At 40.5% G+C, this 16,845-nt stretch overlaps 1 protein-coding gene across 32 annotated transcripts in view; it reads left to right on the top strand.

Moving 5' to 3' along the window:
* The window catches only part of CLIP1 (CAP-Gly domain containing linker protein 1), a 125,925-nt gene extending 110,595 nt beyond the window's left edge, over positions 1–15,330 (top strand). For all 32 annotated transcript variants that reach the window (XM_059040627.2, XM_059040626.2, XM_067014539.1 and 29 more), the window contains 6 exons: positions 3,731–3,783; positions 9,670–9,787; positions 9,867–10,017; positions 10,574–10,623; positions 12,737–12,861; positions 13,652–15,330. In XM_059040627.2, coding sequence (XP_058896610.1) covers positions 3,731–3,783; positions 9,670–9,787; positions 9,867–10,017; positions 10,574–10,623; positions 12,737–12,861; positions 13,652–13,877 — 723 coding nt within the window. In that variant the 3' untranslated portion in view covers positions 13,878–15,330. The remainder of the gene's footprint in view (positions 1–3,730; positions 3,784–9,669; positions 9,788–9,866; positions 10,018–10,573; positions 10,624–12,736; positions 12,862–13,651) is intronic.
* Positions 15,331–16,845: the final 1,515 nt, after the last annotated feature.

Below are 16,845 nucleotides of genomic sequence, written 5' to 3'. Positions count from 1 at the left end.
ACAAGGAAGTAGAAGACTTGAACATCAGCTAAGCCTAACAGTCATCTTTAGATCACTCCATTCAACAATAGCAGAAGACACATTCTCCTCAAGTGCACGTGGAACATTCTCCAGGGTAGACCATATGCTAGGCCATAAAACAAGTCTCATCATATTCTGCAAAGTATGTTCTCTGACCACAATGAAATGAAGCTAGAAGTGATAATGCAAGTATCTCAGGTGTAGTGTGTGTTTTTTTTTTTTTTTTGCGGTACGCGGGCGTCTCACTGTTACGGTCTCTCCCGTTGCGGAGCACAGGCTCAGGACGCGCAGGCTCAGTGGCCATGGCTCACAGGCCCAGCTTCTCCGCGGCATGTGGAATCTTCCCGGACCGGGGCACAAACCTGTGTCCCCTGCATCAGCAGGCGGACTCTCAACCACTGCGCCACCAGGGAAGCCCTCAGGTGTAGTTTTAATTTGCATTTCCTTGATGGCTAATGATTTTGAGTTCCTTCTTTGGTTAAGTGTCTGTTCAGATCTTTTGCCCATTTTAAGATTTGGTTTGTAGTCTGTGTATTATTGGGTTGTAAGAGCTCTTAATATGTTCTGGATACAAGTCCTTTATCAGATTGAGTTTTGCCAAGTGTTTTCTCTCAGTCTGTATTCTCATTACACTTTCATAACTGTCTTTTGAAGAGTAGAAGTTACAAATCTTGGTCAAGTCCACTGACAGGGCTTAGAAGTAATAACACTCCAATATCAATGAGCACACCTAACTACCTAGATTTTGGTTTCTAAATACTCTTCCCCACTAAAAGGTTCTTAGAGAAATGGCTGGTTCCAGGGCTGAGACAGAAAGACTACAAGATGAGCCTGGAATATCTTGTGTACCAAAAAGCAAGGAAGTGCTTAAAGAACTGGGGATTAGTCAGAAAACTATCAGAACCATGTTGGAGGGGGTTCCACTGGCCAAATCTGAGATAATTTGAGCATCAAAAGAAATAATGATAGTAATGGATTATAGCCTATTGAATAAAATAAGAAACCATGATATATAAATATGCCATGGAAACAAATATAAATAAGTAAATGAGGGAAAAATGAAAGCCCTTCCTGGGACTTCCCTGGTGGCACAGTGGTTAAGAATCCGCCTGCCAGTGCAGGGAACGCGGTTCAATCCCTGGTCCGGGAACGTCCCACATGCTGTGGAGCAGCTTAGCCCATGCACCACAACTACTGAGCCTGCGCTCTAGAGCCCGTGAGCCACAACTTCTGAAGCCCGAGCACCTAGAGCCCATGCTCCGCAACAAGAGAAGCCACCGTAATGAGAAGCCCACGGCACCACAACGGAGAGTAGCCCCTGCTCGCCGCAACTAGAGAAAAGCCCGCGCACAGCAACGAAGACCCGACACAGCCATAAATAGATAGATAGATAGATGGATAAATAGATAGACAGACAGATAGATAGATAGGAATGCCTTTCTAAAAAAAAATAGAAAGCTCTTCCTATGTAAAATGCCAACTGATAAGTACGTGAAATGATGGAATTAGAAAATCACTATTTGGTATCCATCATGGTAATTATTTTGGCAAGAGTCATCAATTGGTGCTAAAACCAGTGGGTGAAATTTTGTTAAGGAACACAATGTTTACATAGTTTCAAAGTATCTCTCCACAAAATAGTAGTATTTTTACAGTGGAGAAACATGGAAGATGCTTCTTTAGCCAAGTGATCGAAGTTACCCTCACCGAAAATCGACATTGTGTGCCTCTTAGTATCACATACTGAGAAGGACATGGGATCACTTCTGTGGTGTTTCTGCCAAAAAGTGCACCGTCTGACTCTACTCATGTGGGAATATCAGGTGAATCCAAATTGACGGACATTCTACTCGCCTCTGTGCTCTTCAAAAATGTCAAGATCAAAAAAAATGTCAAGGTCAGGGAATTCCCTGGCGGTCCAGTGGTTAGGAGCTCTCATTGCTGAAGGCCCGTGTTTAATCCCTGGTCGGGGAACTAAGATCCCACAAGCTGTGCAGCCAAAAAAAAGTCAAGGTCACAAAGGACAAGGAAAGAATGAGGAACTAGACAGGCTAAAGAAATTTGACTACTAAATGAAGCTTGTTATCCTGGATTGGATCCTGGACCAGAAGAAGAAAAAAACATTATTTCCTATGAAGAATCAGTACAATAAGTATCCTAAACTTCTGTTCTGTGGAAATTCAGGCACAAGAAATTCAGCCTCCAGGAAATGGGGAGAATCTCTGCATACTTGTTCTTTGCAGTGTTGAATGATTTTCCAAGTGTTTATTAATTATTTGTATTTTCTCTGTTGTGAATTATCTGCCATGTCATTTATCCTTTTATATCTTCATTGTAGTCATTTCCCAGTCATGTTTGTTTATTGATTTTTTCTTTTTAAATTTTTTTTTTTTTTTTTTTTTTTTTTGCGGTATGCGGGCCTCTCACCGCTGTGGCCTCTCCCGTTGCGGAGCACAGGCTCCGGACGCGCAGGCTCAGCGGCCGTGGCTCACGGGCCCAGCCGCTCCGCGGCACATGGGATCTTCCCGGACCTGGGCACGAACCCGCGTTCCCTGCATCGGCAGACGGACCCTCAACCACTGCGCCACCAGGGAAGCCCCTTTAAATTTTTTTAACTATAAAAGTTGCACAGCTTCCTTGTTTAAAAAATAAATATAAACCATATAAAAGGGTACAAAGGAAAAAATGAGAGCCCCTCTCATCTCCACATCCCACTCTGCAGATGTTCTCCCTCTTGTTTCATTCCTTTAAAGTTTGCCTCCCACTGTTTTTCCTTCCTTTTACTCTTTACAAATTTCTAAATATATCTGTGAATTACTCATGCAGCAAAAGCATTTATCTTAATGGACTAGGAACGGAGATGGTCTACAGTGGAAAAAAACTGTATGTTAACCTCTGTAGATTTCTTGATAAACTTATGTTCAAAACATACATGTTTATATTTAAGAACTTTTAAAGTATAAAAGACCTTTATAGCAAAGCATGTACATAAATGATACATAATCAGAAATAAGACCACAACTACTTATCGTGAATTAATGGCTTAAATTCTGGGCCACTCCCAAATCGTTGGAAACCATTACATAGTCTTTGGTGTTATCCTTTGATTCAAAAAAACCATGTAAGAGCTTTTGTCACCTCTTTGTTTTATTAACAGTGTGAGTTAAAATTGGTACTGTATTTGGCTAAACTCTGTGTGGTGCAGATTGGGGGTAGAGGTGAATCTTTTCTCACAAGATTGACTAGCTGAATCTTTTGTTTTTTATCCTTAATAGAATAACAGAATTTTAGAACTAAAGGGCCACTGGAAATTCTTCTGTAACTTTATTTTATAGGTGAGAAAGAAATGCCTGGATATAGTAGGCATACGATAAGGCCTGTGTGGAATAAATTACCTGTTCCTAGCCCTACACAAGTTAGTGACCTTTGACTTCTTTTGTTTCAGTAAAGGAACCAGAATGTTAATAGTGAAGCTTTCACTCATTCATCTAACAAATGAAGGAAACATTTATTGAATGTCTAAGATATGGCATGTACATGGTGTTAATTAACTCTCAGGTCCCTGATGTACACTTCGTCCTTTTTCACTGCCTCTGAGGAAAGCCCGTTGCCTTAGCGGTCCTGGAGCATGGGAATGGGACCTGGGGGGATGAGAAACTGGCTTGTCTGTTATGAACTGAACTTTGTGTGTGTGTTTTTTTTTTCCCAGCTGGAAGAAGAGAGATCTGTGCTCAATAATCAGTTGTTAGAAATGAAAAAGAGGTAGGCTTTCTTTTTTGTATATATTGTTTTGTGTGTATGTGTGTGTGTTTAATAAGGAAAATATTAGAACATGCTTGTACAGTGACTTATAGAAAACATATGACATTCTTATATTCAGAAAATTGCATCGTGATAGTTTGGTACTCATAATTGACAAATTTGTGAGAGTTTCAGTATGAATTACTGAGAGAATAGTTCGATTTTTAAGCCATGTTCAGTTGCATTTGTCCAGAAGCGTTCTAAATTAGATTGTCTCATACTGCTTACCTCCTACTTTCAGTAACCAAAGTACTATAATTTTACCTAGAGTAATCTGCAAATAAATTCAGTTATATAAAAATTGCATTTTTTCAGTAATAATGGGAAACATTTTGCATGTTTCTACTTACTTTCTTAAAAAGAGCTTTGTTATTTGTTATTCTTTGATGATGATCGAATGCTGTTCACATGGAAGCTTCCAGTACTTTTGAGGAGGGGTAAACGGGCCCCCAGGAGTAATCGTGTAGAAGCCTGATGCTTATGCTTTCTGATGGTCTCTGCCTGCTTTTTTGAAATGTGCAGTTTGTGTCTAGAGAAATTCTCTGCTTTACTCTGCATGCCAAGTAGGCATAGCGTATACTGTTGCTGAGAACCACAGCCCGTACGGTGGTTTGCTGTACAGTACATCACAACAGTGACGGGCGTTTTTGTCTTATTCATTACAAAAAGAAAAACAAACCTTTAGGAATAGTATAATCAAGAATTCTTCTATACCTCAATTAAAAAATAATAAGAAAATAAAATAGAAAAAAAAAAAAGAATTCCTTCCTGGTCTTGCAGAGCATTTTATTCTTACTTTTGTCAGAGCAGAGGAAGTCTCCCTTTACTGACCACTGACGCATGCGTTTATGCTGACATCGTCCCTCCTGCCAGTATGGCGGTTGCTTCAGAGTTGAGGGCTTGATTTAGCCCACAAAGATATTTGGGTTCCATAAGCTACATTCGAAGGGCAATTAGGCCTCAGTTCAGGGGTGCCTTCCTCCTTTCCTTTTTCAGGACGTCCTTAGACCCATTCCTCTTTAGAGCCTCACATCAGAATATGCATGTGTGTTTCACGACTGCCACAGCCGGCTGCTCGCCCGGCGCCTGTGAGCTGTGCTGACTGGCCCGCCGTGCCTTCACCTGGGGCCCAGGTACAAGCACAGCTCCACCCGTGGGGGCCTTGGGGTATTTCATTTTCCACGAACAAGGCTTTGTTTCTTTAAAAAGAAGCCCACGTATGCAGGTGTCAGGGGTATGCGAAAAAATTGATGGCACTTATTCCGGAGGCATTCTGACAAGGGAATGAATAAAAACAGGCTGGTGTGAGTACTGATGTAATCCCTTTGCATTTATGTAGCCCTTGTAATTCACAAATTTCTCATATCTCAAAACAAACCCCTGAAATACATGGTGGGGCTTGCATTTGAAAATGATGAAACTCAAACCCCCAAAGTTAGGCAACTTGGCCAAGAACTCAGATGCAGGCACAAGACCAGGACTTCAGATTTTTACAAGGGGTCTTTTCTCATTGTACATTTGTTAATTTTTACTTTTTAATCTTTTTTAAAAATAAAGATGCTGTTGCTTTGTTAGTCCTTTTCATGTGACTTTGACTAAATTACGTGCCTCTCAAAATGTGATTAGACGTGTGACTTTTTTCACGGCTTAAAAAGACAGAACAAATTTGGGTACTTGTCCATTCCTCTCTTCTTATTTCACCCTGCTCCCATTTTAGGTCCTGGATAATTACTCTTTTAATCAATAAACGCGGATAAAGATGATAATTTTTCTGGGAGTGAAAAATGTTAAAACTTAGTTTCTTATATTTAGAACTGTTTTTTAATCAAGTTGTTAATTAATCCTCATGGAAAGTTACGTCTCTTTGAGAAATCTGAATGCAAATATATTTTAGCTAATATTTGGGGGGCCTTAAATGCCTTCTGAAAAGTCAGTTTGGTAAAGAATTCATATGTAGGTCTATGTGTGTAATAGTTAAGTATCTGTAGCCTACAGTACTAAAAATAATTGGATACTTTCTTAATTTAAGAATCTGGAAAGTACTTAAATGCTGAAGATATTTGAAACGTAGTGGTTCATGCAAGAACCAAGATCTTAGCCAACAGTTTAGAGTTGAGAACTGAACATACACAGTCAACATAGTATATGACTGCTTCATTCAAACTCTGTTGTTCATTATGTTGAAGTGCAGTACTTACTCCTGATGTAGGGTGAGACTACGTATCGTTAAGAAATTCGTATCACCCTTTTGTACTTGCTCTGTTTTTTTGCTATCTAGCATCGAATCGCAAGCAACACATAGCATAAGTTTTTCTCTTAGTTTAAAAATGTAATCATTTCTTTGGGAAAGTGGTCTCCAAGTTAGGTGAACCTCTTTCAGAACAGGTTCCAGCACGTCTAGTAGATAAAGCAGAGCCAACCTTGAGCGCTCTAATTGATCGAAGTAGAGAAGTGTGTCCCTCTGGCCAGAGAGCCTACAGCAGATTTGGGAACCTGTTTGGCTCCCCTCCCTTCTCCAGACGTTTTGATGTCCGAGAAGGAACTCCAGAGCCATCATCTTAGCTGTGGACTTGTAGAGTCAGGATTAATTCTGTGGGTGTCAAGGCAAGATCCCTGTCAGGAAGGAAAACTGGCCGACGGTCCCCGTCCACCAGCTCTGATGAGGTCACTGCCACTCCGGCTCACTGCGGGTTGCTAAGTGTCTGACTGTCTCCAAGCTTGCGCTACCGATCAATGCTCATTTCACCCCTCTCTTTTCCCTTTCCTACTCTTGCTTCCTTTGCTATATCTGTGTGTCTTTAATGGTAAGACTAAAGAAAGTCTATCCACGTTATAATAAATAAATTTCATATATTTTTAGTAAACAAAACTGTTGTATATATTTTTTGGCTGCCTTTGTCCCTCTGTGTCTTGCTTTTGTTTTGTAAAATATTCTCAGCAGTATATACATACACACACACGCACACATATCTTTTTTATATCTGTATACAGCACAGAACTTCAGTGCAAATTGAGTTCTCCTTACTGCGTTTGCAGTTCTCTTCATGTTCCTAATATTTGGTTCTTGTTATCTTGCATTTTTAAAGCTTGCCCAGTAACACTTTAAGGTATTTGCTTCACTACTGGAATTTCTTTCTTCTGTAAGTAGTAAGGAAAGAATCTGGGTAATATGCTCCCTTGAGGGAAAGGTTTCTGGCCCCTAAACCCTTCTTTCATGTTGTGTTTATCTTCCCTTCTTGATTACTTTTAGTAACGCCAGGTCACTGGGGCCAGCGTGGCTTTAAAGTAACACAGGCCTTACTGTCAAATGCGATATGTGTGACTCAGGTGTCAGTAATGCTGGCGTAAATGGTTTAATTTAGCCCCTCTTGGTTGTTTGCATGGTGGGATTTGGGCTTAGAAATCACCTAAGATGCTAACATTGAAGATCTGTCACCAAGATGAGCTGCCAAGGTCTATTTGTCCCTTCACTTGGTGTCGAAATCACAAGTCAGATCCCTTTTTTAACCACGCATCTTTTGACAACTTTTGTATGAGAAACATCTGCTTGCCATCTTCTTGGAAAGCAGCCTCACTTAGAGGGTGGACGTATGTGGCGATAAGCAAAGATACCTGCTCCTTTTTCCTTCTGCCGGCTGATGCCGGGCTCATCCCTCCCTAACACAAAGAACCTGTGAGAGCTTGACCAACTAGAGTCCTGATTACAGAAGAATCTAAATCCGTCAACCCCCAAATCCTGGTATTTCTCAGTAAAAACACTTAAAATCGTATCTTTCAAATTTGAGTTGGATTTGCAAGTGAATCTCTTGAAACAGTTTTTATAATAGAGTGAACTACCAAATAAGTTTAACAGAAACTTAAAGAGCCCAAGAGTTATTGAATCTTTGGATAAAATCAGATAGTTACTTCCCAGGTGGAAAAAATGCCTGTGTACATTCCTTTCACTTAAATCTTTGGGGTTTTGTTTGTTTGTTTGTTTTGTTGTTGTTTTTACTTAAACAGGATCCTATTTCCTAGCGAGGTGTTATGCAGTTAGCAATTTAACAGCACCAACTGTTCATATAATGCTTGGGTGTTGAATTCAAGACATTTTCTGTAAGTCTCAGATTCTTTTCTTACTACTTATTCTGGGGTGTAAGTGTAAGCCACACAATGAGATAAATACAATACTTATATTTTTCATCTTTGTGTAGACTAGAATTTCAATTTACCATAAACCATGAGAATTCTGTAATTCGTGTGCCGGATATCTTGGGTCTCACTAACCAGACATACATTCTGCCATTTCTAACCTGGGCCTCAGTTTCCAATCCCTCCAGTTGGTTCGAATACAAACTGAACCACTCCGTGCTCTGCATTCACCCAGCTACTTCTGGTAGAACCTGGAGTAATTTGGTTTGTTGTGGTTTAAGCCATGAACTCTCACTGATGATTATCTACATGGATACAAATGAGTAGGTTGTATGGCCTGAGGGCTGGCCAGGAAATTTTTCTCCAGTTGTGTTTTCCCCAAATATTTTTGTGATACAAGGTCTTTTTTCCTCTTGTTTCACACTGCATGTCATTTTTTAAAAACTTCTTATTTCAAAATCTGAGGTTTCCAGAAGAGCTGCAAAGGTCGTACCTGGAGGTCCCACATTCCCTTCACCCAGCTTCCCCTCACGGGCACATCTTACATCCCCTGATCCTTTGATCCAAACTGAGAGAGTAACATTGGTCCAGTACTCTTAGTCAGACTCTATAGACATTGTTCAGATTTCCCCAGTTTTTCCTTTCATGTCTTTTTTCCTCTCCCAGGATCCAATCTAGGAGACCACAGTGCATTTAGTTGACCCATCTGTGACAGCTCCTCAGTCTTTCCTTGGCTTTCGTGACCTTGGCACGTTTGAATTTTCACCACAAAAATTTAAATACACTCACACATTTATAAACACATAGTAGCCTGCCCTCTGGGGTTGTCTCTATTGTGTCTTGCCCTCTTCCCTTGTCTTCCATTCATCTTTCCCTTTCTTTTCCCACTCCCGACTCCAAGATAAATGTTCTCCTCTCCTGGAAAGCCCGGTCCCGTCCCTGTGCTGATAACCAAATGCTGGGTCGGCCTGAGAACATACATCCCGTGTGCTGACCTCTTCCCTCCAGATGCCCCTTGGCTTCCATTCCACACCTGGAAATCCATCTTCACATTTCGGTTCTAGCCTTTATGTCATTACCTTTGATTTCTATGAGCAACTTAATGTCTGTCCTCTTCAGAGTCTATGGACGAAAAGTAATAATCCTTCCGTTTGATTAGTGGTAATAATCTCTGCTACTGTTTTGGCCCAGAAGATCTCCAAAACACACTCTTGGAACTTGCTGAAAGTTACTGAAATTAGTGAGAACCAATCGATACTTCCAGCATAAAACTGCTCTGCATGACATCTGTACAATCGCTTTGCATGTGTGTATTTTAATTGTTGTTATTGCTTGGTAATGATTTATTCGAGAAGTAACAGAATTCATCTGGGGGGTTTAGATTTTTAAAGTAATTCTTTGGGGGTGCAACAGTCGTCATGTTTTTTAATTCTGCGTCTTCCAAAGTTATTAACTTGTTTCTTTAAATTCAAACGGATACAATGATATGCAGATTCTGGCATGTCTCTGCATAGGTAAACTTTTTCTTCCCTCACAGTAAGTAAAATTTCAAGTAACATTCTGCAAGCATAATAGCCTTAACCCCCTGTAAAACTTCCCCGTGATACTTTCTCCCTGTATATTAGCTAAAGTTAATTGCGCGTTTGTTCTAGGACAGTTGTACGCTGACCGCTCTCTCGGTTGATTTCTGGAATTTTTAACTCTTTGGTCTTTTAGAGAATCCAAGCTCATAAAAGACGCAGATGAAGAAAAAGCTTGCTTGCAGAAATCCATCAGTATTACTAGTGCCTTACTCACAGAAAAGGATGCGGAGCTGGAAAAGCTGAGGAATGAGGTAGAGTACCACCTCGGGGACCCTGGCGGCACCCGTCTCTGCCTTGCGACCGGAAGCTAAGCCAAGCCGTGTGTTTCAGGTCACAGCGCTCAGGGGAGAGAACGCCTCCGCCAAGTCCCTGCGCGCAGTCGTTCAGTCTCTAGAGTCCGACAAGGCGAAGCTTGAGCTCAAGGTAAAGAACTTGGAGCTTCAACTCAAAGAAAACAAGAGGCAGCTCAGCAGCTCGTCAGGTAAAATGGCCACGTGCTTCCACCCGACACCGCTGCTTCCCCGGACGCGGGGCCCGCGGCGGGCGCGCCCTTTGTCGGCGGCTCCTGCGCCGCGCCGGCCGACAGGGCCGCTCTGTGCCGGGCTCGCCCGCCTCTGGTCGGATGAGGCCCCACGCAGAGGGCCGCGCCTGCCTGTCCCCACTTCCGGACCTTCCCGTGGCCCTGAGCATCCGCGGGAGTTTATATAAGACCGTGCGGGAGAGCTGCCGCCCCAGCAGCAGCCGCGGCTTCGGCAGGTGCCCTGCCGGGGAGGAGGAAATGACGGCCGTGGCCGTGGCCGTGGCCGTGGCCGGCATTCCTCCCCGCAGTGGGCCGGCCTGAGAGAGGACGACCGTGTCCGAGGGGTCCAGAGAGGAGAGAGGAACTTCAGACGGGTTCTCAGAGAGGCGCATGTGGGCATTCCACATGAGAATGCGTTTCTAACACTGGCCCTTTCAATGCAGTAACAAGGAAATAAGATTGCAATTAAAAAAAATAAATCCCCCCTCCACTTTTTTTTTTTTTTTTTTAATATAAGGTAATACTGATACTCAGGCAGAAGAGGATGAAAGAGCCCAGGAGAGTCAGGTAATATTCCTTCCTTTTGCTTTGCTTACTTGCTATTTTTAAAAAATCATTTAATCTTTTGAATAGGTAATGTATTCATATGTTCTAAACATTAAACAACGTTAAAAATACGTACAGTAAAAAAAAAAAAAAAAAAAGAAAGAAAGAAAGAAATGTCCCTCCAAACACCATCTCTCTCCTGCTCTGTTCCCAGCCCCCCAAACAGGTAATCAGGGTTATTAATGTCTTTTTTATTTTTTCAGAGATTTTTAAAATTGTACTTACAAGCCAACATTAATAGTCTTTCCCCCCCCTTTTTTTTACACATATGGGGGCATATTACATAAGCTGATCTGCACTAGCTTTTTATAGCTGTATAGTATTCCATTATGTGGGTGTACCATAATTTAATCAGGCCTTATTGGTTGACATGACATTTGGGATGTTTTCTGATCTTTTAGGTGTACTATAAACAATGCTATAATGAACTGTCTTGAACACCTATCATTTTACAGATATACTAATATTTCTTTAGGATAAGTTTCTAGAAGTAGAATTGCTCCATAAAAGGTTCCTTCCTCATCTTTACCTTAAAAAGACAGGGTTTCTTGAAAACTGTTTCCTAAAGCCAAAATTATCAAAATAGGCTTAGTTTTAAAAATGGTATTATATGGAGGCAAACTATTCTGTTTTGGGAAATGTATAGCCCACAAGCAACAAACATCTATTTTCAATTTTTATTATATGTTTTGGACATACTTATCCCATTCAAAATTCAAAGGTACAAAAGCCTTCTTTCACTTTTAAATAAAAGAGAAACTCAGTGCATTAGTGATTTGTTTTAGTTATGACGTCTCCTTTGAAAGGCATGTAAGGATTCAAAGCACAGCCTAATTTACCCTGAATAGCACTGTCTCTGCTTAGTTTGTATGTCTGATGGGCACAAACTTAATTCACAATGTTTTCTCTTTCCCCTTCCTTTCCGCTTCGGTTTGTTTCATCTGCCACTGCCAACACTTTTCTTCCAATCAGCAAATGGTTTGTTTTATGTTTCCTAATTTGTGAGCACGTGTGTGTGTGTGGTTTCCCACTGTACTTACATCCACGTTGTGGCTTTTCCCCCCTTTCTGATATGTATCTGCTAACAGGATAAAGTCTTTAGAAGGTACAGTTTGAGAAGTGAGATGAGATTCAGTGGGTCTTGCCTGCAATGGCAGAAGGGAGAGTCTGCAGAGAATCACAAAACTAGTGATTTCTAGCTTTGTTTCATAACTGCCCCAGCGGGAGAAAAAGGCCAGATATTTCTTTAAAAAGTCAATGTGTATGTATGAGTCTATACACACACCGAGATGTATTTTTTAATACTGTAAAATGGGATTTTTTTCCCAGTGGACATTTAGAGAAATGAGACCTTTGTATTTGTAGAAGAGGGAAGAAACTTACTGATTTTTTTCTTTTCTTGGCTGTGCCATGTGGCATATGGGATCTAGTTCCCCGGCTGGGGATCGAACCCTTGTCCCTGGCATTGGAAGCGCAGAGTCTTAACCCCTGGGCCGTTGGGGAAGTCCCGAAACTTACTGATTTTAAATTAAACTGCCCTCGCTTTGCAAGGTTAGGACAAGAGCGTTTCCTCCTGGTGGGCAGTCACCTCGCTACCCACCGGCCCACTTCTGGGCCCAGGCGTCCTGAATGCTGCCCCTTCGGTGTGTGGCCACACGTCCTCAGGCGAAAGAGAGCTTAAGCCTTCTCTTTAAAACGCCTTCCTTTTTCTCTGAAGACCCATTTACCATCCCACCGTGACTAATAAGTGAATGTTAAATCTTAGTTGGAGGAGAATTTCCATGAGCTTTTTGAAATCTACAGAACATAAAAGTCCTGGCTTAGTTGTAGTTTAGTGTAACAAGTAACAGGTTATGCTTTCTGTACTGTGTGTGTGTGTGTGTGTTTGTGTGTGTGTGTGTGTGTGTGGACATAATCTAAAACACGGTTGGGTCACGGCTGCCGTGGGCCCCTGCGACTCCAGCGTATGCTCTGCAGCCACAGCCTGAGAGTGTACTTACAGACTTCTGGATGCTCCAGCGAACACATTTCAGACATTTTACACATCTGCTTTTGTTTTTTCATAAAAAATCAGATTGATTTCCTGAATTCAGTAATAGTGGACCTTCAGAGGAAGAATCAGGATCTCAAGATGAAGGTGGAGATGATGTCGGAAGCAGCCCTGAATGGGAACGGTGACGACATGAACAGTTACGACAGGTATTTCACGTCCAGTGATACTGAGCGGAACCTTAGTTCCATCTAAATAAATGTGTGTTTTAAAGTTAGGCTCTCCAGGCAGAGGACCAATATCACATGATATCGCTTCTAGGTGGAATCTAAAAAAATGGTACAAACAGAAATAGAATTACAGATGTAGAAAACAAACTTACAGTTACCAGGGGGTAAAGGGTGGGGGAGGGATAAATTGGGAGATTGGGATTAACATATACACACTACTATATATAAAATAGATAACTAATAAGGACCTACAGTATAGCACAGGGAACTCTACTCAATACTCTGTGGTGACCTATATGGAAAAAGAATCTAAAAAAGAGTGGAATTATGTATATGTATGGCTGATTCACTTTGCGTACAGCAGAAGGTAACACAACATTGTAAATCAACTATACTCCAATAAAAATTTTTTAAAAAGAATATATATATGTATAACTGAGTCACTGCTATTCAGCAGAAATTAACAAAACGTTGTAAATCAACTATATGTCATCAGTAAAATTAAAAAAAAAAAAAAAAAAGGTTCTCCAGTGGATTGGAGAAAATTGCTTTGTGGTCATTTGGCCATAAATTGACTTCCACAAATCTGGCAGGAGAGTGAAAATGGTTTGATGTGAAAATTTAAAACGTGGACCGTAGTACTTAAACACTTGAGGCTCCCAGACTTGGCCATAATTCTTGCTTATTTTTTGTTCATTGCAAGTGATACTGTCTCTTGAATTTCTTCTGATGGAGATGAGTTTCTGATTATGCATGTTAACATTTGTAGTGATGACCAGGAGAAACAGTCCAAGAAGAAACCTCGCCTCTTCTGTGACATATGTGACTGCTTTGATCTCCACGACACAGAGGATTGTCCTACCCAGGCACAGATGTCTGAGGACCCCCCCCATTCCACACACCACGGCAGTCGGAGCGAGGAACGCCCCTACTGTGAAATCTGTGAGATGTTCGGGCACTGGGCAACCAACTGCAATGACGACGAGACTTTCTGATGAAGCCTCACACCCAGAACTGGGCTTTCTCTCAGATGCGCTAGCGTTTAGGCAACTGACCACCAGCACTGTGTGTGCAGACTTCAGGGGAGCTCATGTTATTTTTGACCTCTCATCAACAAATCTAAGAAAATATTTTGATCTTAGTCTCCCCTTATAAGTTTATCAGTTAGAATAATAAATAGGTGAGTTTTCACCTCTGATTTTGTCTCCTTGATTCTTAAAAAGTATTAACAAGACATTGCACCAGATGCCATTACATTAATTGTCCCTAGGGAGACCTCAGAGAACGACTCCTACCCTCACAATACCTTATTTAAGTAACTTTAAATTATGCTGTTACTTTTCATATTTGCACTAAAATATTTCCAGGCTGCGTTTGTATATTTAGATGTTTTGGTTAAACTTTGACACTGGAATGAGTTGAAAAAATGTGCCACTTTGCATATTCATCTATTCATTTAAAGTATTTTATACTTAAAGAAATATCTGAGCTCTTTGCACTACCTGATGTCAGTAGTGCCTTTATTTCAGGCTTGATGATACTTAGGTGTGATTATAAAATCATGAAACAGGTAAAGGGAGGGGGAAGCCCCCAAACTGCTGTGGGGACATTTTATAATCTCTATGCTGCACCTACTTACTCTTCTATGATGTTTTGTTTATTGGTTTTGCATAATTTCAGCTTCTATATATTATATGTATATATTTTTGTAAAATCTCTATTTTGGGAAAAAACATATACAATGTGTCTTTCTTTTCAGATTTTTACCTTTTTGAAAAAGAAAACACTTAAAATGTTTATCAGGACCTAATGGACTAGGCCAGAAACAGCATCATGTGGCTTTGCAGCTCTTTGTTCTTTGTGTTTTCATTTTATTTCTTTATCAGATATAAATAACTGGGAGAATTTTCTCCAGATTTTTTTTTCCTTCTCCAGCAGATATCCCCAGCAGTCAGTTAATTAGATAATAAGCCACTATAAAACACCTAAATTAACCAATCTACAATCTTTACAAGTTTTTTTTTTACTGTGTTTTTAGATGAATGTACGATGAGAAATTCAACATTAGTAATTTTGGATTTTCTTATCACAAAACATAAACTGAAGGACCTCAACCACAAGAAGTTTATCAACCAGTTTGAATCTATTTATCTTCATTTGAATGTCTCCTAGAATATGTAAAAAGTAATAAATAAATGTATCTTCCATGAGACATGTATAATAACTTCTATAATTGTATATATGCCTTTGATGTATTTTCCTCTCAAGATTATCAGCTATGTGTTTGACAAGTGAAAAATAAATCTGTAGTCAGTTGAAATTTGGGGTTATAAACATAATAGGAACTGTTTCACAAACACAATATGTAAAGCAATATTAAAATCTGAGCAAACAAGTGTTCTGTATCTACTTTAATAAATGGTTATTCTTTTTTGCCAGTGTACTAAACTGGTATTATTCTCAGGTTTATTTGTCATAATGGTTTTTCTTTAAGTGAGCGAGCACTGGAGACCCAAATAGCAATTTCGACTGCAGTCTGTTGATAAATTGCTTTTCAGAAATTATCTCAAAGCATTCTATGACCCATTCAGCGTAAGATAAATACCCGCGGTGGTTATCCATTGCTGTGTCTCACTTTTTTACCCGACAGAAATGCAAGCGGCACCATGTAGTACCACTACCCATTACAGCATGCAGTTTTGGAAGGACACTGTGAAAGCTGTTGTGGTATTTTCCAAAATGATAACTGAACCAAGCAGTTATGAGCTCTGACCCCCCCCACACACAGGTAGATATTTCGAAAGCAGAGTTACCAGCTGAATATTATTTTGATCTAAAAATTACCCTGACAGTGGTCCTTGACTAAAGCATTGACCGAATTGATGAAAAGACTCAACAGCTATGAACTACATTTGTTGTGGTGACCATTTCACAACATATACATATAACAAATCATGTTGTACACCTAAAATATTAAATATCTATTATATCAATTAAAACATTAAACAAACAACACTAAACAAGTCTGTGATATAGGGCAACTGCGGTAGTATTGCAGTATCTCCAGTTGGCTCTTTACACAAATAAAACACCTCTGTTGATCATTTAGAATCCTGCTCCTGTTTGCACAGGATCGTTTATCATCCTAGTCTTGCTTATTTGCACCCACGCATGCCTGAGAGTTCGCTAACCGTGGGCATTTTTACCTCTTACGTGGGTGTGCCCTCATTTACCAGTTCAGGACATGGCCTGCTGAGCACAACATTTATTCTCACAGATGGTGCTAAAATAATACATGTTCTCAGTTGAGCAAAAAACCTGCGCACGCGAGAAGAGTTTGTGATACGGGTTGAGAAGAATCCCTGTGAAAATCGGGTGAGAACTAGGGCATGGAACAGGCTGCACGTGTGGAAACATGTTATTTTAAAATTAAGTGTCTTTGATAAGAGTCAAGAAGTTGAGAGTGGAAGTATGTAAATATGTATAGGTGATTACTGTATCATCTCCAAATTCCACCCTTCGCTTATTCATACTCCATGGTAATTGCTTAGCGAGTCCTTTCTTAGTAACAGTGTGTAAAGGGTTGAAGGGAGCCAGGCAAGACCAGACATTTTCAAGCCCCTTTCACCAGATCCCAAATAGCCAATTTTACACCTCAAAGTGCTGAAATGGATGTATCTTCCTAATAAGTTATTTATTTAGCAATTATTAAATTACAGGCACCCTGCTCACACGATGTAAATTACATCCTGTTTCACCCTCGCAACTCACGAGGTAACATGCGAATTTTACCTAGATTCCACATCGGATAGTATTTGTGTGAAATACCATGTCGCGTGAATGTCTACTAGGAAGCGCTGAACAGACAAATCACTAAAGGTTCCCTCAGCCCTTAGCCATTTTTGTAGATTTTAGCCGACAAACCAAAAGGGCAAAGCGCAGGCCCTTTTTGATTGCTATAAT

The sequence above is a fragment of the Kogia breviceps genome, chromosome 15 (assembly GCF_026419965.1).
Source record: "Kogia breviceps isolate mKogBre1 chromosome 15, mKogBre1 haplotype 1, whole genome shotgun sequence".
Classification (NCBI taxonomy): domain Eukaryota; kingdom Metazoa; phylum Chordata; class Mammalia; order Artiodactyla; family Physeteridae; genus Kogia; species Kogia breviceps.
This window is presented reverse-complemented; position numbering and strand designations above follow the sequence as displayed.